Raw genomic sequence first — 23,623 nt, 5'->3', positions numbered from 1 at the left:
GCTATACTGCCTCCGTTTAATTCCCACACCACTACAAAGATAAATGATATAGATCAGGCATGGACAACCTTTTGTGACCAATGGGCCTGATTGACATACTTACTTAAGCTTGTTTACCTAATTGTCAGTTGTTTACATTTATTTAGGCATAAATAACATTTTATCTTTAAGTACGACATTTTTACAATATATGTTGTAAAAAAATTCTGTTGCAAAATTCTGCAGTGCTGTTAGTAAGGAAACAATGTTCAAGACACTCAAATCAAACATCTGAAGATGGGTTGCCAGGTGTCTTGCATTGTCACCATGGAAAAATAAATGCCGATAAAAGCAATTGGTTGCATCTAATTCAGTATAAATTATCTTCCATTGCATCAGTTGCAGGTTCTAATACTTACACAATGGACAAGAATTATTTACTAATGTTAATACAAGAAAGAATGTAGAAACAAATTATAGCATTAAGATAGGCAGTCCTAGTTGACAAATAGTGGCATTGACCCTGAATAAAGAAAAGTGCAAAGTTATTCACATGAGTACTAAAAGAAATCAGCTAAATTTCGATTATGCAATAAGGCACACAAACCTGAGAGCTGTAAATTCAACTAAATACTTAGGGATTACAACTACAAATAACCTAAATTGGAACGATCAGATAGATAATATTGTGGGTAGAGCAAACCAAAGACTGTGATTCATTGGCAGAACACTTAGAAGGTGCAACAGGTCTACCAAAGAGACTGCTTACATTATGCTTGTCCGCCCTATTCTGGAGTACTGCTGTGCGGTGTGGAATCCATATCAGGTAGGATTGATGGATGATATTGAAAAATTACAAAGAAGGGCAGCTCGTTTTGTATTATCACAAAATAGGAGAGATAGTGTCACAGACATGATATAAGAATTGGAGTGGCAATCATTAAAACAAAGGCGTTTTTCGTTGCAACGGGATCTTCTCATGAAATTTCAATCACCAGTTTTCTCCCCCGACTGCGAAAACATTCTGTTGGCACCCACCTACACAGGGAGAAATGATCATCATGATAAAATAAGAGAAATCAGGGCTCGCATGGAAAAATTTAAGTGCTTGTTTTTCCCGCATGCTATTCGAGAGTGGAACGGTAGAGAGACAGCATAAGGTGGTTCATTGAACCCTCTGCCAGGCACTTTGTTGTGAATAGTAGAGTAATCACGTAAATGTAGATGTAGATGTAGAACTTTGTGAATTTCTTCCATGGGGCAGACTGAAACTAATCGCGGACTGGATCCAGCCCACAGGCAATCTGTTGCCCACCTGTGATATAGATGTTAGTGTCAGTGACTTTGAGAAACAACTGAATTGGCTAAAATTAAGTAAAAGCCTTAGGGCCCAGTGGAATCCATGGCAAATTCTGCATTGAATCTACAGCTGAATTAGCTCCCATTTTAACCATAATATATGATAGATAGTTCAAACAAAAGAGTGTGCCCAGTAACTGGACATAAACACACCTGTTCACACACCTTTACAAGAAGGGTACCAGAAGTGACCCCCAAAACTACTGTCCAATATCATTGACATCTATCCATAATAGATTCTTTGAACATATTGTGAGCTAAAACATAATGAGGTACCTCAAACAGAATGCACTCCTCCATGTCAACGAGCACTGATTTGGAAAACATCAGACATGTGAAACTCAACTTGCACACTTCTTATGTGGCAGGTATATGCAATATTTCTTGACTTCTGAAGATCACTTGATTCACTACCACTCAACGCTTATTAATTGAAGTACGATATGGGGTATTAAACAAAATTTGTGATTGGATTCAGGACTTCTTGACAGGGAGGACACAGTATGTTATTTGTGTGGAAAGTTAATTAGTTAGTTAGTCAGTTAGTTGGTTGCATGTTCCATTGATCAATTGCATGGTATGGTAGCCGTTATGATGTGGAACGTGTCAAGTGCACAAGAAATGCACATATGAAACAGAGTTAAAGATTAATGTTTCTATTATTTACCCCATTCCCTTAAATGGCACAAAATGCACATACTATATTTATAGATTTATTTATTCCTATTCAAGAACTCATCTATGGTATAGAAGGAGTTGTCAAGGAGATATTATTTCAATTTATATTTGAAGCTATTACTGCTGTCTGTCAGACCCTTTATTTCATCTGGTAATTTGTCAAAAAAATTTATAGCAGCATATTTTACCCCTTTCTGTGCCAAAGATAAGTCGAGCAAAGGATAGTGTAACTCTTTCTTTTTTCTGGTATTATAATTGTGAATATCACTGTTGTTTTTAAACTGGTCCATGTTGTTGAGAACAAATTTCATTAGTGAATAGGTATATTGTGAGGCTACTGTAAGAATTCCCAATCTTTTAAAAAGATGCCTACAAGATGTGCGACTATGAACCCCACACATTATTCTAGCCACTTTCTTTTGAGCAGCGAATACTTTTTGTCTAAATGTTGAGTTACCCCAACATATTATTCTGTATAACATCAGGGACTGAACGTATGCAAAGTATGTTAGCTTACTAATGTCTATATCCTCAAAATTGGCAATTATTCTGTTCGCAAAAGTTGCTGAACCTAGTCATTTTAGGAGGTCGAAAATATGAATTTTCCAATTAAGATTCTCATATATATGTACACCCAAAAACTTAGTATGCTCTACCCTGTTGTCTGACTTCTGTTGATGTGTTATATTTATTGAAGGACTGTACTTTTTGCAGCATAAAATTGGGTGTACTGTGTTTTTTTCAAAATTTAGAGCAAGCCCATTTGCAGAAAACCAATTAATGACTTTTCCAAAGACCTTATTTGTATCATTTTCAATTGGACTTTCTTTTACTGGATTAATAATGATGCTTGTATCATCAGCAAAAAGTGTCAGTTCAGCTTCTTGTTTCAGATAGGAAGGGAGGTCGTTCACATATATCAAGAACAGAAGGGGACCCATGACTGAACCCTGTGGAACACCTAATGTAATTTCACCCCAGTTAGATGAAGTGGCAAACTTATTTAAATCACTTGACCCATATAGGGAAACTTTTTGCTTCCTGTTCTGTAGGTATGACTTAAACCACTCATATGCTATTCCATTTATACCATAGAATTGTAATTTCTGTAGCATAATGTCATGGTTCACACAATCAAATGCTTTGGACAAGTCACAGAATATTCCTACTGTTGACATTTTACTATTTAAAGACTCTATTATGTGGACAGTGAAACTGTATATTGCTGTCTCAGTGGAACAGTATTTTTTAAATCCGAACTGTGAGTTACTAAGTATCCCATTACTGTTGAGATGGCTAACCACTCTTGAGTACATTACTTTCTCGAAGATCTTTGAGAATGCTGTAAACAAAGATACTGGCTGATAACTATTGACATCTGTGGTGTCCCCCTTTTTGTAGAGGCCTGACAATGGCATATTTTAACCTGCATGGGAAAATACCTTGAGTTAGTGATGCATAACATATGTGACTCAGAACATCAGCTGTAATTGCTCCACATTGTTTTAACATCTTATTAGAGATGTCATCTACTCCAACAGAACATTTATTTTTCAGAGATTTAATAATTTTACTTATTTCACAAGAGGTTGTTAGGTGAAACTTAATCTGACTAAATTTTTTCAAAACAGATTCTTCCATGTACTGCCTAGCTTTTTCTTCTGAACTGTTCTCACCAAATTTTTCTCCTACACTTAAGAAATGATTGTTAAATACATTAGCTACTTGTTTACTGTTGTTAGGATGGTCTCGTTCGCTTTAACAGTAATACTGCCTACCCCAGTGGTTACTTTTCCTGTCTCCCTTCTAACAACATTCCATATTGATTTTATTTTATTGCCGGGGTTGTTAATTTCTTCTCTAACATACATATTTCTTGATTTTCTTACAACTTTTCTCAGTATGTTACAATAATTTTTATAATGTAAAACTACTTCTGGATCTTTACTAGTTCTTGCTGTCTCATACAGTTTTCTTTTTCTTTCTGAAGACACTTTAATACCTGTAGTAATCCAAGGTTTCTTTGAAAAGTGTGTGGTGTTACACTAGTAATTTTCTTTGGAAACAATGTTCAAAGAGGGATATAAATTTATCAGGAAATATTTTGCACTTATCATTAGCATTTGGCTCATTATATACATCTCCCCAATTAACATTTCTTAAGCTTTCTCTGAAGTGCTGTATAGATACCTGGTTGAGCAACCTCACACTTTTACTTAATGGTTTCTGTGCTGTATACCCTGTTAGGTTTTGCAAGTTAATTAGTTGTGCATCATGGTCTGACAATCCATTTACCACACGGAAAGCACGTGTTTGTTTTACATCCTCTTTCTGTGCAAATATACTATCTGTTAGCATGCTATTGTCCTGAGCTATACGTGTAGGGAAATTTATCACTGATTCTAAGTTATATGTTGTTAATAACACTTCTAGTTCACTTTTCCTATCAGAATTACTTAGAAAGTTTACATTGAAATCACCACAGATTTTTGTCTGACAGACAGCATAATAGAGAGTCAAACTTTTTTATTAACAGCTCCCAGTCTCCCAATGGGGACCTGTACACTGTTGCTAATATCAATACTACATTATCTAGCTGAAGCTCACATGCACAACCTCAAAGTGCTGATCAACACAAAATTTTCTTACTTCTACAATTTTGCATTTATACCCGTGCTTTATGAAAATGGCAACTCCTCCTTTATCCAGCCTAGATCCACAAGTGTAAGATGCTAAGTTATACCCACTTATACTGACACTATCCATGCCCACAGTTATGTTGTGTTCAGATAGACAGATTATATCAATCTCATTCTTATTTTTGAGATCATCTATGCACACTGATAGCTCATCTACTTTATTTTTTATTCCCCGAAGTATGTTGATACTGCCCTTATATTTACCCCAATTAACTGTACGTGAAGTTTCTTTTGTTCTATTCATCTTGATTGTCATCTGTCTGGACTTTGGCTTTAACCTAAAAAACCTGTCTGCCTGGACCCATTAACCACAGGGATTACCCCTTGTGTGACTGTGTACCCCCTTACAGTTTCTGCTAATAGAGAAGCTAACTTACTTTTCCCCATCCTATTCAGGTGCAGGCCATGTGTAGTGTATCCCCACCTACCAATAGCATTTACTGGAACAACACTTACGTGAGATTTTGCCGTTGTCTGGAGCATCCTGTTCAGCTCAGTGTTACCATGCCTTACAGCAGTGTTTACCCAGGGCTGATCATGGTGCTGAAAGACCTCTACAAACCCCACATTTGTGTGCTGTTTCTGCTCCTATTTTATCCAGGTCACTCCTAATACTGTACCTTGGATTCATAGCCAGGCTGTTTCCTGCTCCCCCAACTATAATTACCTGATCTTCCTTCTCAAAGTCCCTGCATAGCTGACCTAAGTTTTCTGTCACCTGGCTAAGGCTAGCACTTGGTTTCACAAAACTTGTGACCTGGTACCCTGCACCTAATTTCTCCTGAAGCTGCTGGCCCACACCCCTCCCGTGACTGCTGCCTATAGGCAGAATTCTTCTTTTCCTATTCTGGTTTGATCCCGACCTGTCTTTTTTCTTTAAGCTAATATTCTGATTCAACCTACTTTCAACTACATCTAGATGAGGCCCTTCCTCCACTTCAGATAGCAAGCCAAACTAATTTACTAATTGAATTTCTGGAGTTTTTTCAACTGTTTCCCTTTTTCGCCCTTTGCTTGCTACCTTTTCCCAGTTCCCAGTCTCTTTTTCCTCCCTTAACCTACATAATTCCAAGTTCACATCGTTGACAGACCTAGAAGTAACTTAGAGCATGTCCCAGGAAGTGTGTTGGGATCCTTGCTGTTCATGTTGTGTATTAATGATCAGCCACACAGTATTAATAGTAATATAGGGCTGTTTACGGTTGAGACATTTATCTATAATGAAGTACTGTCTCAAAAGGGCTGTTAAAAAATTCAGTCACATCTTGATAAGATGCAACCCACCCTCGAATATTGTTCGTGTGTGTGGGACTTCGATCACATACAACTAAATGGGGTTACTGAACATATACAAAGAATGGCAACATGATTAGTAAAGAAAGGAAAGAAGATTGGATTTATATCCCATCGACATAAAGGTCATTAGCAATGGAGCACAAGCTTGGATTGTGTCAAGGGTGGGGAAGTAAATCAGCTTTCAAAGGAACCATCCTGGCATTTGCCTGGAGCAATTTAGGGAAATTGCAGAAAACCTAAATCTGGATGGCTGGGTGTAGGTTTAAACCTCCATCGTCCTGGATGTGAGCCCAGCGTGCTAACCACTGCACCACCTTGCTCACTGTGCCAACTTGCTTGGTAACATAATTGGTCACAAGTTTGTTTCACCCAAGGTAGACTGTAAAGGAAATGCAGTAAACTCTAAACTGGCAGACGCCTGAAGATAGGTCTCCCTTATCCCATGGAAACCTATGCTTAAAGGTTCAAGAACCAGTTCAATTGAGGAGTCTAGAAAGTTTCTGATGCATCCTATACATTGTTCATGTATGGACTGCAAAGACAAGATTAGACTTATTAATGCACAAACAGAAGTTTTAAGCAGACATTCTTTCCACGCTCCATATGCAAATGGAAGGGAAAGAAGCCCTAATATGTGGTGTAATGGGACATACACTCAGTCATGCACTTCAGTCATTTGCAGAGTATAGCGGTAGAAAAAAAGGTTGAGAGGAACATGCATGAGAAATGGAATGAATTGTGCAGTTAAAAACAAATAGGAAAGCAGTAAAGTAGATTGGGGGGGGGGGGGGAGACCAAAGAAAGAGCCCATCAGAAGGCTCCCAACTCCTTCATGAGTATGTGCATGGCGAGCATGGGACCCCAGACTGTTGGAGTACCTCCTTCCCTTCCTGTGCTGCAATCTCTCACCACTGACTATCCTTTCTTCTCTTGCCCTCTTGCTCACGGTGGCAGCCTTTGTTGTTGACCTGGCTATTCCATAGGTTCTGCCTTCCTTTATTGCAATGTCCTTTCATTTACCACCTTTTTTTGGGTGAAGTTATTTGTGGTCCCCTTCTGGGTTTGACCTTCAGTTTCCAAAAGTTTCTGTAGTGTGGACTGACTGGGAAAGAACACCTTAAGATTGGTAGATTGCTTTAAATTGTCAGAAATGTAAAATTGTGCAATTCATAAAATGAAAAAATGTACTATCCTATGATTACAATATCAGTGACTCACTGTTGGAATCAGCCAACTCATACAAATACCTGCATGTAACACTTTGTAGGGATGTGAAATGGAATGATCACATAGGTTCAGTTGTGGGTAAAGCGGGTAGTAGTTTTCAGTTTATTGGCAGAACACTTTGGAAGTGCAATCAATCTACAGAGTAGATTGCTTACAAATCACTTTTGCAACTGGTTCTAGTAAATTGCTCAAGTGTGTGGGATCCATACCAGATAGGACTAACTAGGAATATTGAAATTGTACAGAGAAGGATAGCATGAAGGCCCACAAGTTTGTTTAATCCATGGGAGAGCGTCACAGAGGTACTGAAAGAACTGAACTGCAAGACTCTTGGAAGAGAGATGTAAATTATCCTGAGAAAGTCTGTTAACCAAGTTTCAAGAACAGGTTTAAATGATTATTCTAGGAATATACAACAACCAGTTATGAATCACTCACACAGGGATCGTGAGGATAAGATTAGAATAATTACTGCACACACAGTGGCATTCAAACAGTTACTCTTTCCACGCTCCATACATGAATGGTACAGGAAGAAACTCTGATAACTGGTACCATGGGACGTACCCTCTTTCATGCACCTCACAGTGGTTTGCAGAGTATAGATGCAGATGTAAATGTGTAAATAGTGCCTGCTGCTTGCAAAGTTAAAGATCGTCTGTGCATAGTACCTGTGTAAGCTTTTATTTGTTCGTCAAAACCAATGCCATAGCCAATATGACATGGTGTTTTCATCATGTACCTGTTCAGTTTAGCCCCCTGACAACACAGAGCTCATACTTATGATACCTGTGGTAATAGCTCTCTATGTATACCAAGGAATTGATGGCTGTCTTCCTGGGGCAACAAGACTCCTGGTATTGGCTAGTGTGCCAGATGTCCTTTGCTGTAGTTGGATGGCATCCATGAGGAGAGCTCTAGATCAGAGTAGGTGGCATCAAGGCAGACATTTTACAAATGAAACATATTAAATCATGCTAGAACAATGGCCATTCTGATTGGGCCATCTCTTCAGGCAGGAGTTGGAACTTCGGTGCGGACAGTTAAAACCCTACTGCTTTCCCTAACCCATGGGAAGGTGGACAAGCCAGACATCTACGATCAAACCAATTTATACAATACTCACTTGCTTATGAGGTTGCAAAAGGCCAAAGATGTTTACAGCATTCAACACACCACATATTAACTAATATGCAACCAAAATATTGGCTGCTAGTGGCAACGGGGTGTGGGACCAAAGGAATGTATTATTATTATTATTATTATTATTATTATTATTATTATTATTATTATTATGCTTTTTGTTAACATCAGCTGTTCTTTGTTTATGGTGAAATTTTACCACAGTTTGATGTGTCTCCTTTACCGGAATCAAATGGTTTGTGTTATGTACATTATGAGAGAAATAAATCACAACTCACAATGTGTGGTGTCGTATACAACTGACAGTGTGGAAAGTGAAGATGAGGAGTACAATAATATTGGTACAAACTTAGCAAGTGAAAGTGATACTGAAATAGGTGTTGAGCCATATAGTTCATCACCCTTGTTGGACAGCGAGCCATAAATCCCATCTCCAATTAAATGTAGTAAAGAACAATTATTGTCCATGGAGCAGGTACTAAACATAATTACATACATGAAAGATCATCCATAGCACAGTAGAAACACAATTATGAACAGATTTTGAATAACTTCACAGCAGTATGACTGTGTAGTGCATAAGAAAAACTGGATATTCAAGGGAGGGCAAGGTGCATGTCAAGGAGACTTGATACATTTTGCAGGATGTCCATGGTAGTGACCTACTGTGCTATGCACATCAAATTGCACTTGACATAGATTACAATGATTTCAAGGGAAGCAGTAGATGGTTGTATTACTTCAAACAGTGCTACAGAATTGGGAGACGTAATATAATGAAATTTCAAATGAAGCATCAACTTGACGATGTACAGCAAACTGTGGTATCAGCCTGAAAATTTGTAGATGAGAGAAATAAGCTTATCCCAGTGTTTAGTAAGGAATTTCTTTTCAACTCTGATCAATCAGGATCTGAAGAGGAAATGCATGTGAAAGGAACTCTGGAAATTAATGGTACTAAGAGAGTTGTATCAAGATCAATTAACATCAATGCCTGAATGCATTCATGTACAATTATGCTGACAAAATTGCGGTAATAAATTGGCTGGAAAGTAATTTATTGTGCTGTGAGAAGTTTGAGATGCTCTGTCCCCTATGATTCTTCCTCATGTGTATGATCTTGTAAGGGCAGTAGATTCAATGTATGTCACAGCAAGCAAGAGCAGCGCAATGAGTGTAAGAGAGCTATAACTCTGGTATGGGCACTGTTTTTGCCCAACAGCTGGTCAAAATAACCTGCTTTTGCTTGATCCCTTGTCTGCATATAAAAATCATACACCTTAAGAGCAAACTATTCCCCCTGAAAAGTGTGTGACATGGCAATTCATATCACATGGAACCATTGGACTAATTCAGTCTCTAGGTGTTGGTTTTTTTCCACACCTATAAAACATATTATCACACTATTTGCACCTACATCTTAAAGGACACCCATTTGCACAGTAAGCTCTGTGACAGACTGTTTCACATTCAGTTGCATGCCATTCCATTCCATCAAGTCTCATCACCCTGTTACATCCATTTGATTCTATATGCGTTCTTTAAGAAAGGATACCTAGCTGAACATCCTGCATGGTTTGTAACTCCCAAGGAATTCACCTTTCATTTTGATGGTGTGAATTTTTGTGGTGTGTCATTTTTCTTATGAGAAGATGAGCTTCTTAGCTGGGCTTCATAAGGTTATTACAAACATCTTTTGTCAGCTGCACACTAAATGTTTTCATTGAATTTCCAGGTACATAAAACATGAAATGAGCAATGAGCTGGCATGTCAAAATTAAAATTGCTATGTACATCACAATTCGTCAAAACATCATTCCCATAACATAACATGTCATGCCTACAAGGGTGCCAGAAGACTGTCTTGAGCTGCTCTGATAGGCATGATGTGTTGTGTTATTGGAATGATATTTTGGCGAATTTTGATGTACATAGTAATTTTAATTTTGACTTGCCAACTGATCGCTCATTTCATATTTTATGCACCTGCAAATTCAATGGAAAAATTTAGTGTGTAGCTAACACAAGTTGTTTGTAATTAATAACCTTTATGAAGATCTGTATATGGTAACTTAGTTTTACTGAAACTGGTTATCTGCAATAAAGTTGTTTATAGTGATCTCAGCTGAGAAGTTCTTCTTCTCCTAAGTAATGAATACAGGTAGCCCATTCAAGCTCAACTTGAGTAAAACAGTGTGCTACTTTTCATTCGATGTTCATGGTGCAAGTTAATGGGCCGAGCCCGGAAAAACTTAGGCCGAGCAGTGGGTTTGAGCGTGATATGAGCTTCAAAGTCGTTTGCACAGCCTAACCCAGGAGAAAAAAGGGACAAAAATGTCATCGACAAGGAATCCAATCGAGCATAAGGAATAGCATCAGAGACGATATTGACAGAGTCATCTATGGAGAACCCAAAAACGCGAAAGGCATCGAAACCAAAAAGATTCTCCGTGTTACTATGGTCGACCACAAATATGGGAACAGTGCGAACGACAGATTTGTAAATTACCTCAGCATCAAATTGTCCCAAGAGAGAAATCTTCTTGTATGCGGTTGGATTTGCAAACGGATGACACATGACCCTTTTTTTTTGCATTTGTGACACATAGCCCAACGTTGTGGACAATCTTCTCATGAATGTTTCGTAAAACACTGCGGGCATGAAGGAAGTTGCCGTGGGTTTTGCTGCAGTTCTTAGAGGTTTGCTTACAGTTAGGCTGAGGCTGCGCTTGGGAGTGTACTGCGGCCACGTCGGCTGGCGGGGAAACGCCACATGCTTCGTCAGCATCGCACAGAGGTTGTATTTCTCCAACATTGCCCCATGCCTCTATTTGCACTCCAGTGGCGTGAGAAGTTTCAAAAGACTGAACGATGTATAGGACTTCATCTAGAGTCGGATTTGCCAACTGAAGGGCATGTTGCCTAACTTCTTTGTCGGGTGCCGTTCGGATAATAGCATCCCATACCATGGAATCGGCGTAGGATTCTTTGTGAACTTCAGTAACAAATTGACACTTTCTACTGAGGCCGTGAAGTTCAGCAGCCCAAGCGTCATAGGATTGATTTGGTTGTTTTTGACAACGATAAAAGGCAACACGAGAGGCTACCACGTGTGTTTGCTTTTGAAAATAGATGGACAGAAGTGAGCACATTTCAGCAAAGGTCAAAGATGCAATATCTTTCAAAGGAGCCAATTGTGACAATAACCGATACATTTGAGGTGAAATCCATGAAAGGAACAGAGACTTACATGTTTGTTCGTCTATGACATGAAATGCCAAGAAGTGCTGTCGAAGAAGTTTTTTGTAATCAGACCAGTCTTCTGCCGTCTCATCGTAAGGAGGAAAAGGAGGTAGAGACAATGACAAGAGACGCCCCGCATTTGATGCCGCGACAAAATCTCGAATCGCATTTGTGAGAAGCGTTTGCTGTTCTATGAGACCTTGCAAAAGTTGCTCTAAAGTAGCCATGGAAACATGTGGGTCAATGATGGAAAAGAAAAATCACTACCTCGTCGCCAATTGTAATAACTTCAAGTTGAACAAATATATTTCAAGGAAGAAGCAATACATCAAAGTCACAGATCAAGTAAACAGAGTAAGACGTGTGTACACTTTAACAGTCCTATCATAACTGAGTCCAAGTCTAGCTGCCGCTGGCTGGCTGGCTGCTTAGGTGGTGCTGCTGCTGCATGTCTGGCAGACAGCACTGCATTTAGAGGACGCGTGTAACTGCGCGGCGGCACTTTGAAGGATCGGCGAGTCACAACACTTTTCTTTCTGTTAATCTGTATAGTTTATCAATTAACAATTTAGCCATAATATAATTGGTAATTTCATTATTTCAGGACAACAGAGAAATATGTTGAAGAAACCATCAATAAAGTGAAAACATTACTTGAAATGGAGAACAGAGTGGAAGAAAAATATCAATTTATTATGCAATTGCTTTCAAAAGACACCCTGAGCAAAGATGATGTCATAATTGTCACATTTTCTTTATTTACTGATGGACTGAGTACAGTAAGTTATTTACTTTGATTGCAGCATTTATGTCCTGCACTATATCACAACACTACTGATTAATACTGATTAAAATGTACAAATATATGTGTTTACAACATTTCTCTGAGGTTTAGATTAATGAATACTGTTTTAAGTTTCACTTTATCCTTTGTCTTTGTAATAATGATTGAATACTATCTAGTTATATATAACATAGTTTCTTATCTTGTAATCCTTATTTTGATACCCCTTTTATGATGGACACTAATATACAAATGTAGCTGCTATAGGCTCAACTGCAGTTTTTTCTGGCAGAGATTGTTTGAAATTTACTTGGGACTGAGTCATACTGTGTATCATTGTGTGTTTTCTTACTGTCTGAGAGCTTGAAAATAACTTTTTAAAAGATGATAGTATTGTGTTATTTACTTCAATCATTTCCACTGCTGATGATCCTGTTGTGCAAAGAACATTGTACATAACTGTTGAAGTGCAAGTGTAAACTATCATAAAATCAATGTGGTTTCAGAATATAGTAGGTGACAGAGTCCAGCCCACTCTTACAGAATCACAAGTAATCAAGAAGGGATTTATTTTCCCACTTTTAAGTTATACACTTATGTTCAGAAAGAAAACAGGACACCTTGAACGAGTAGAGATAGGATATTCTTAGTCACAGGATGTTCACATTAGTATGTTCTGCACGAATGATTATCATTTGAACCGTGTCGACCCACAGGTTCAAGGTCAACATCAATATCACAGCACACCACCACCTGCCAGTAAAATATGCCTGTGCCTCTCGTTGTTGCTATAAACAGAAGGTAATGGATCAGTGTGACTTGAGTAGATGTGTAGGATGCCTTGCAGATGTATGTGCAAACCATGCTGTTGAATCAGTTAGAAACAGGGTGCATTATTGGCACAAGAGAATGTGATATATCTGTCCAGTAAACTGCTGCTCATGTGGAATGAAGTGTTTCAGCAGTGCAATTGGTGCATGCAGAATGGTTCACGGAAGGCCGTAGAATATGACGAGATGGGTCTGGTTGCACCACCCAGACCACCCCCCAAGAAGATCGACACCTTATATAAATGGCATTGCAGGACAGATCTGTATCATCCTCAGCTCTGGGGCAACACATCATACACTATCAGGGGTGACAGTTTGTTGCTATTTGCTACAGCATGGGTTATATGTGCATCATCCACTTCTCTGTCTACCTTTGACAAATGTGCAGAAAAATGCTAGATGGCAGTGATATATCAAATGACATCACTGGGGGACAGGGATGGTAACAGATAGTGTTCTCAGATGAATTCAGATTCTGTTTGTTTGAAAATAGTGCCCACATTTTGGTTTGCCACACACAGGCGGAGCAGCATCATAATGACTGCTTTCACACAAGACATACAGCACCAACTCAAGGCCTTAAGGTGTGGGGTGCTATTGGGTAGAACCACAAATCACAGTTGGTGCATGTGGAGGGCACTGTGGCCAATGTGACCTACGTGAATGTCATCTTATGGCCCGTAGCCATACCTCTTCTGCACAACACCCCAGGTGCCATTTTTCATCAAGACAATGCACACCCACTGCATGAACACATTTCCTCTTGGTGTCACAGGATGTCAGCCTTTAGCTCTGGTGCACCAGATCACCAGACTTCTCACCAATCAAAAATGTGTGGGACATGGTGAAATGATGGGTGCAGCTCTGTGACCTGTTGCCAACCACCACAGATGAACTTTGGAACTAGGTCAGTACAGCATGGATGGCTATACCACATGATGCTATCCATGCCTTATATGTGCTGATGTCATCATGCATGGAACAAATTAGCAGGGCCATGGCGAACCCTGTGTCTACTAGGCAACAGGACACATGCTGAACCAAGATGACTGAAATGCTTATCATTTCTGCAGAACATACTAATGTAAATGACCTGTGAACATGAACATCCCATCTCTGGTCATTCAATGTGTTTTGTTTTTTTCTGAACATGAGTGTACAAAAGACACAGGTAACATAGATAACTAAATGATGCTCTGTTGTCTTAAGCACAACAGCAAGCACAAGAGTAATCGCCAAAATAAGATCTGTTACCTGTGCAATGCAATGCTATTGCATTGTTTATGTCCGAAGGGTGAGACCATACTTGCTTATGATGATAATTTTCTCAGGTATGAGAAACTCTTGCAGTATGTCCTGGTTTGTGACCCCTATGGATTAAATATTCACAAAGCTCAGACACAAATTCGAGAATATGGTTCATGAAGTCACAAGTAAGGAAATAAATACTTCTGCAGCGCTGTCCAAGTTGAGTCTAAGAAGCAAGCACACAATAGTTATGAACAGCCTTACAGTCCATCCAGAATCATTTATCCAAATGAGAGTCGGTAGTGTAAAAGTGAGTCCGGTATTTCAGTGCTCTATATAGACAAAAGGAATAGCAGCCAGCATAGTGCTAGTTGGAAGTGGATGAGACAGACTGGCAGCCCTGCGTTCAGATCCAACAATTGATTGTGCTAGTGGCTCATGTGTTGGGCTTGTATGGGTGTCAGGGCCAATGGTACTGCCTGTACAAAGCTGGTTTTTATGCTTTCCAGAGGGCTAAATGAATTTTTCTCAAGTGTTCATACAAGCGGTTTTATTACAAATTCTGCCTTTTATTTGATGTGTTGTGCTGCGAGCTCCATATTCTGTACCTGTTCTCACTTACATTACACATGTGTTGTGCAAAAACACATGTCAGTGGTATGTATATGAGGAATGTTCAGAAGAAAAGGTATGAAAGAACACTGTGTGTATAGTTGAAGTCTTAATTCAAAAGTAATCACCACAGGCCTGAGCACACTATCCCACTGTTTCACAAGCCAAAGAATTCCCACTGTTTCACAAGCCAAAGGATTCCCTGTTTCCAGAATTGATGTGGCTGTGACAGGAGCTAGTCCTCCACTGTGTTCTTCAGTTCATTATCAGAGTTGAAGCGCATTTTTTTAGTGGACCAAACACATGGAAGTCACAAGGCAATATATCTGGGATGCAGAGTGTATGTTCAAGATGCTCCCACTTGAACTAGACCATTACACTTTGTGTGATCTTGGAGATGTGTGGATGCACTTTATTTGCGAGCATCACAGGCCATTTGCTCTTGATGGACTTGTGTTAGCTACGGAGTGTCTCACAGTACATGTCACTGTTAATGGTTCTTCCACGCTTGAGGAATTCGATGAGTGTCAGACCTTGGATATCAAAAAAGATGATTAGCATCACATTGTCACCTGAGGCACAGTTTGAATGTTTTAGGGATGGAGGTGATGACATTTGTTTTCATTGCGTAGATGTCTCACTACACTATCCCTGAATGATCAACAATTAAAAGTGAATGAAATAGTTGATACCGTAGACACAGCAAAAGAAAGAATTTTGTGTATTTTACACAAAAAATGTACTCTGAGAACACTTTGTACAGCTAACACAAAGCAAATGCAAGAACATATTTTCCAGAAACATTTGGTCTCTTTTAAAAAGAAATGGAAATTTTTTGTAAGGTCTTATGGGAGCAAACTGCTGAGGTCATCAGTCCCTAAGCCTACACACTACTTAATCTAACTTAAACTAACTTACATTAAGGGCAACACACACACACCCACGCCCGAGGGAGGACTTGAACCTCCAACAGGGGAGGACGCGTGGAGCATGACAAGGCACCTCAGACCGTGTGGCTACCCCGTGTGGCTTTTAAAAGGAATCCAACTGCTTCTGTAAATGACATGATAAACACTGTGTATTAACTCAAGCAATTTCATATTCAAATACAGAGTACTTGTGAATAGCTCAATTGTCATGAGCTAGTCCAAACAGAGTTCCTGATCTTGCTCCCAACTCTAGCAAGTTTGAATCCATTATAAGAATTGTTAACTGCAAGTACCACCCAAAGTCTTGAGTACATGAGATGATCAACAAGGTCTAATACAAAAACTCCACATGACAGCAGCTGAACTGCTGAGTTAGTAATAATGAGTGGTGTATCCAACCAGTGACGCAATTTCTGTAGTGATATTATGTAAGTGGCTGTATGGGGACCATCTAGACTGGCTGCAAGAGGGAGGCACAGTTCCACAGCCAGCACCTTAGTGCTGAAATCAAGTAGTGATGATGCTGGTGAATTGGATATATCATTGTCGTACTAAAATTGGGATACAACATCCCTCTCCCCATCCCTTCAGAAAACCTGGCTCCTGCAGGGATGGCTGGGAGGGGGGGGGGGGCAATGCTGAGAAACTTCCCATCTGTTGGACAGTGGAAGCTGCCTATCATCAACAGGAGACACTGCCCTTAGCCGGATGATGGTACAGGGCTCAAGTCTGTGGGCTTCTCAAGAGTGATAACTGGTGGAGCCTTGTTCAGAGATGCTGCCTATCAAGGTTTCCAAAAAGGATTTTTATTGGCTGTTTGACTGAACCTGTTGGTGTTCATGAATAATGTCAGTGCATTCATGCTGGATACTCCTGTAGCAGAATTTTACATATTTGACTCGAACCTGTGTACCATTCACACTAGTTCACCATTTAATTGTGGGTGGAATGAAAGTCTAAGTATATACTCAATCTTTTCCTGGTCACAAAAATTAAAAAACTGTGTAACAGTGAAGTAAGAGCCATTGTCAGTGGTGGTTGAGCATAGTAGTACCTCACTGGCAAATATAGTCTTGTGGAGTTAGTCACTGTGTTCTCAGCATTGGTTGACTGCATGCCTTCACCATATGGAAACATGGAGAGGGCCTTCATCACAATAAGCCACAAGGCCTGCCAAACCAGGCTGACAGATTCCATATGTGGGCATTCCAATGGCTAGCTATGGCTAAGCTAAACAAAAAAGATAAGCTGGATGTCACCTGGTGATTAGTACATGGAAAACAGCACCAACAAAGTGTTCAATGTGAACATTTGTCATGGTAGCAAAAGATTTAAATCTGTGGAAAACTGAATCAGTGCTGAGGAAGGTTCGACTTCAGCAATTTTTTGTTGAACTGTAGAGCAATGTTACAGCTGACCTGTTGTTGCTGCAACATTAGTACTTGGAGGCTGAATGTACCTCTGCTGGCTGTACTTATTGCTTCTATCTCTATTCTGCCCTTAAAATTCTCCTAAACTTCTAGTTAAAGAGCATTGTAAAACCAGATATTTTGTCATATTAATGCTGCTTAATGTACCTCCCAATCAGATTCAAAATGAATAACAGTGCCATAAATTAAGGACTCTACAGAGAAATACCAACACTCAGAGTGGCAAGGTACAAACTGGCAACAGTGACTAAGCCTTCATATGTCTACAATCCAACCTTTATATCATTGGATTGACAACTTCTGCTACTGGTTAATTAAGTCTCGCGGTCACAACATTAGTTTCATTTGCATAAAAATTGGCCAACAAACTGAACAATTCAGAGAATGGTAACAGTCAGTTCTTGCAGTGAGAAAGATGGGGAAAAAAGAATGGGTGCTGCTGCTGTGATAGTTTTACCTGGAATAGTCTTATCTTTGTTAAAAAGCGTGAAAGCCATTGGAGTTGAATGTAGTTCGGCTGAGGTCTGTGGTAATGAATGTTGCATCTGCTCTTTATGTTGCTATTGTAACACATACAGTTACTGCTGGTGCTGCCATTTTGCTGTCGATGGAGTTGGTCTTAAGTCCCTGAAAACTTACAAACCGTGCATTAGTGTATGTCCTAAATTCTTAAAGTCATTGTGATAGGTGTGCCAACTGCCTTTTTTAACACAAATCAAAATATAAAATAATCCTCAAATCTAGTTGGTAGTAGTGAGCAAATCCAAATACATTTCTTCATCTTTGCAGTATTATTGCATTGTCATGATTGTCAATTGCACACGTAATCAAAAGCCTAAGAGTATTAAAGACAAATAATGGAAACTCCCGGTTGGAATATCAGCAACATAAGGAAAAGATAGACTGTTACTCACTGTGAAGATGACATGTTGAGTTGCAGACAGGCACAACAAAAAGACGCTTACACATTAGATTTTGGCCAAAGCTTTCTTCAGAAAAGGAAACACACAGGCATTCATTCACATAAGCAAGAACATGTCATTCACACATAACCACCATCTCTGGCAGCTCAGACCAGAATGCAGCTGTCATGTAGAACAGAAGTAGCAATCTGGAGGGGGCAGGGAAAGGGAACGGATAGCAGGCTGCAAGTGGGGGAAAGAAGAGCACTATCTGGTGGACTGTGCAGGGACTATACTGCCAACAGCTGCAGCATCGAGAGGTTGGTGGGCAGGGAGGTGGGGTGGAGGAGGGGTGGGGTTGGATGGGAATGCAGAGCCTGTCTGCAACTCTAAGTGTCATCTTTACAGTGAGTAGCAATCTTCATTTTCTTTCTCTTGTTGTTAGTATTAAAGACAAGTCAAACAAGAGACTTTGCAAAGAACTCATATGACAACTTATCAGTGGGTCTGATGGACAGTGACCATTTAAGAGCAGTGTGTATGAGATATATGCAGCATCTATATTGATCAACCAGGACATTATGCCCACTGACCTACTATTGATATAAACCACTCAGGCGATAGCAGTGTTACCTGGTGAGGAATGACTGCTGGTCAGACACACACATAATGCATGTAGTATCAGTGTGCATGCTGTCCTTGTATAGACATGGGAAGGTACGTGATGTATCCGAGTTTGACCGAGGCGGATTTTGATGGCCTTGAGGCTCAGCATGAGCATTTCAGAAACTGCACAACTTGTTGGGTGTTCGAGGAGTGCTGTGGTGAGTGTCTTCAACATGTGGCGAAACCAAGGTGAAGCCATGTACAGACATTGTGGTGTTGGCAGACACCCGTCATTGCAGGTGTCGGATGTCTTAGGCTGGGCAGACTGGTAAAACAGGATAGGTAGTGAACTGTGGCAGAACAAACATTAGGCTTTGATGCTGGGCATGGTAAAAGTGTGTCTGAACACACAGTAGACTGAACACTTCTAATGATGGGCAGCTGCAGCTGATGACCCACACATGTGCCAATGTTAACACCATGACATTGGCAGCTACAATTGAATTGGGCATGTGACCATCAGCTCTGGATGTTGGCACAGTGGCAGAGCATTGCATGTCTGATGAATCCTGATACTATCTCCATCATGCCGATGGGAGGGCATGAATTCATCATCTTGCACGGGAGCAGCTCCTCGACATCTGTACTGTGGGATGGAGACAAGCTGGCGGTGGCTTCATCATGTGCTGGTGAACATTCATATGGGTATTTATGGGCCCAGTAGAACTTGTGCAAGGCCCCATGATGGCCAAGAAGTATCATACACTGGTTACAGACCATGTACACTCCTTCCTGTTGCTCGTGTATCCTAATGGCAGTGGCATTTTTCAACTAGATAATGCACCATGTCACAAGACTAAGGGAGTGATGGAGTGGTTTGAGGAACACAGTAGCGAGCTCCAGTTGAGGTACTGGCCCCCAACTCACCAGATCTGAACCCAATTGAACACATCTGGGATGTGATTGAACATGGCATCAGAGCATGTGCCCCCCCCCCTCCCCCTTCACGGAATTTACAGGAATTAGCGTGAAGATGTGGTGCCAACTCCCTCCAGTGACCTACCAAGGCCTGGTTGCTTCCATACCATGATGCATTGCCACTATTATCCATGCCAAAGGTGGACATACCGCCTATTGGATGTTCTGACTGATCAGTGTATACATGACAGCTGCCAGTCATTACATGTGACTACCTGCTCAAGAGGGATATCCGGCCATGCAGCCAGTGTCTTCCTGTTGTGCTGGAGTCACACAGCAATGAATACTGTCAAGTTTGTGATAACCTGGTTTGACTTTCTCTGGGTTAAAACAGTTACATTTACAATTACATTATATTATTAGTCTTTTTCGTTTTTAAGACAAAGAACGATATACCGCTTCCACTATATACCAACCCCAAATCATCAGTATTGTTATATTTCCAGACTCACTTCATAAAGTTCCAGTTTCTTTAAACGTATCTGAAACAGACAAAACATAAGAAAAACAGCACCAACTTTTTTATGTAGAAACATAAGGTACAACAATACACCCACTGACTATGAAGTCTTTTGTGATGGAATCCTTGGAAAAAAGTTAAAGTGTCCAGATTCACTGCTTTTTTATGTAAAAACATAAGGTGCAACAATACACCCACTGACTATGAAGTCTTTTGTGATGGAATCCTTAGAAAAAAGTTTGAAGTGTCCAGATTCACTGCTGTTTCAGCTACCATTGGCATTACTGAGTGATATATATTTCATCTAGATGAATCGACATACTTATAACATCTGTTGGCAACAATATTTTGACTGTCATTCTATATGTGTTGAATTAAGTTAGTAGTTAATTTGTCGTGACAGTAATTTGACAGTTTTCCCACATCAAATTCATATGAAATCCTGATATTTCAATGATTGCTTCTATCATTATCATCAGGGACTAAGTTTGTTGTGAAACATTTTTAATTTAATTTATTTTTTTAATACCTTTCAATTCCTCCTCCTGATGGGAGAAGGTGGGCCATATGAGAGCAAGGAGGCTCTTTGCAGCCTTAGTTCATATTTTTAATAAAGTACATAATTTCAGATTTGACATATATGCATAGGGCTCATTTTTTAAATTTGGACAAAAAGAAAAAGGTCTACAATTTGAGGCTTAAAAATACTCTGGTCTAACACTTTAAAAACATTTGTTAATGTTTTTATTTATTTATTTATTTATTTATTTGTCCACATAAATCTCTTTTTAAGTACATATATTGTACACAGGATATTGGACAGAAAACCTTTTTAGCTATTGGATTATCAAATGTCAAACATAAATTTTATAAATTTTTATGACAAATTGGATCTATACAGTTAATAATTACAAATTTTTGAAATACTGTATATTTATAACTTATTTCTACAATTAAAGATACAAATTACATTTTTTCTTGCATAAGATACTGTGAGATTGAATAGTAGCAGTTTTTCAGAAGGTATGCTGTCACAGACTTTTTAAAGCTTTGTAGTTCAGTAAGAGATTTTATGTCTTGGTAATCTGTTGTTAAGTTTTGTTCCTGCATGATATACACCTTTTTGGCTTAATGTGGTGTTACAATGATTGACATGTATGTCACTATCTGACCTGGTACTGTAATCATGGACACTTTTGTTTTGAGGAAAAAGGTTTTCTTTTCTCAGTATGCTTTTTTTGACATGTGTGACTACTTCCAGTATATAAATGCAGGGAAGATCTTTAGATCTTTAAAGAAAGGTTTGCATGATTTTCTGCTGCTCACTTGTTTCATTCTTCTTATAATTGCCTTTTGTTTCCTGAAAACTGTTATGGCCTGATGTACATTTCCCCAGAAAATGATACCGTACTTCAGTATTGAATGTACACGAGCAAAGTATACAGCCCTAACTGTTTCTGCACTAGTTCTGTTGCAGAGAATTCTTACCACATAGCTCATTTTTGCTAGTTTTGAATTTAGGGCTGTGATATGAGTGTTCCATTTAAGATTTTCCTGGATATGAATCCCAAGAAATTTAGTTTCATTGAGAGAACTAATGTTTTGGTTATCTATACATATTACAGGCTGTGCCGGATTTTTATTTTGATCAGTGTGGAAATTCATGAGTACCGTTTTTTGGGGATTAACTATTAGCCTGTTTCTGGTAAACCATTCAGACACTCCTTTTGTAATATCTTTTGCAGATGCAGTAAGATTTTCTTCATTATTCCCTTCAATCAATAGACTGGTGTCTTCTGCTAATGGTACTGGTCCAGAATCCCTAATGTGTGATGGGAAATCATTAATGTAGACCAAAAAAAGAAAGGGACCTAAAATGGAGCCCTGTGGAACACTGTGAGTTAGTCCACATGGTTCTGAAAGGTGTACCTGGAGTTCATTTCCTTCCGTGTACTTAATTTTAGTTACCTGAGAGCGATATTCCAAATATGATTTGATCCACTGATTTGGCACCCCTCTTACACCATACCATTCAAGCTTCCTCAGGAGTATAGAATGATCAATCACATCAAAAGCTTTTGTTAGGTCCAAGAATAAACCCAAGATATTTCTGTGGTTGTCCACTGCATTTAAGACATGGTTTATCAGATTGAAAGTGTCCGTTTTAATTGATCTCTGTTGTCTGAAGCCATGTTGACATCCGGAACTAATATTATTCTTGTCGAAGAATGTAATTAGTTTTGAAAGCAACACTTTTTCAATAATTTTTGAAAACCCTGACAATAGAGATACAGGCCTATAATTACCCATACATTGATGATCACCTTTTTCATATAGGGGTATTACTTTTGCCATTTTCAGTTGCTGAGGGAAGACACCACATGATACGGATGAATTGCATATGTCCAATAAAGGTGAAAGTATTTGTCTTGCTGTTATTTTTATAATATAATCTGGAATATCATCAATACCAGTTGAATACTTACTCTTCAGTGAATTAATGGTATTTAGGAGCTCTGTTGGGCTTACTGGACTGAGGAACATGGATATATTATTTATTTCAATAGATGAAAGTTCTTTCCTTGTTGTATTAGGTGGATATCCAAATTTTTCCTTCACTAATCTCCCAGCAACATTTGCATAGTAAGAATTGAAACTGTTTGCAACTTCCCTAGGGTCAGTGACATTCTTGCCATCATTTGATATCACAATATTTTTGTGAGTTGTCTTCTTCCTTCTTCCCCGTAAGATCCTGCACAGCTTTCCACATGGACTTAGTTTTATTGGATGACTTCATAATATATTTGTCATTTTCCTTAATTTTTGCCTCCTTTATGACGTGTTTCAAAACTAGCTTGTATTTTTTGAAATAATTAATAAATTCTGGACTGCTGTTAGTTTTTGACTGTAGAAAAAGTTCCCGCTTCCTTTTACAAGATACTCTGATGCCTGGTGTAATCCAGTTTCTGAATCTATCTGTGCTTTCGGAAATAACTTTCCTTTGTGGAAAAGCTATGTCAAAATTATACTTGAAAATGTTCAAAAAAATGTTCCATCTTTTCGTTAGTATTAGAGGTATCATATACTTCTCTCCAAGATTGTTCACTGATTAGGTACTGGAAGTATTCAATATTTTTCCCACTATAAATCCTTTTATGGATAAAATTTTCTATACTGGTCGAAATGTGATTTACAGGTATGGTCAGTAATTGCGAAAGGT

General features: G+C 39.1%; 1 protein-coding gene across 2 annotated transcripts in view; it reads left to right on the top strand.

Moving 5' to 3' along the window:
- The window catches only part of LOC126470273 (probable cytochrome P450 CYP44), a 279,280-nt gene that overhangs the window by 136,285 nt on the left and 119,372 nt on the right, over nt 1–23,623 (top strand). For both annotated transcript variants that reach the window (XM_050098015.1, XM_050098016.1), the window contains exon 6: nt 12,229–12,403. In XM_050098015.1, coding sequence (XP_049953972.1) covers nt 12,229–12,403 — 175 coding nt within the window. The remainder of the gene's footprint in view (nt 1–12,228; nt 12,404–23,623) is intronic.

Source organism: Schistocerca serialis, chromosome 3 (genome assembly GCF_023864345.2).
Source record: "Schistocerca serialis cubense isolate TAMUIC-IGC-003099 chromosome 3, iqSchSeri2.2, whole genome shotgun sequence".
Classification (NCBI taxonomy): Eukaryota; Metazoa; Arthropoda; class Insecta; order Orthoptera; family Acrididae; genus Schistocerca; species Schistocerca serialis.
Note: the sequence above shows the minus strand (reverse complement) of the source record. Positions and strands in the feature narration are given on the sequence as shown.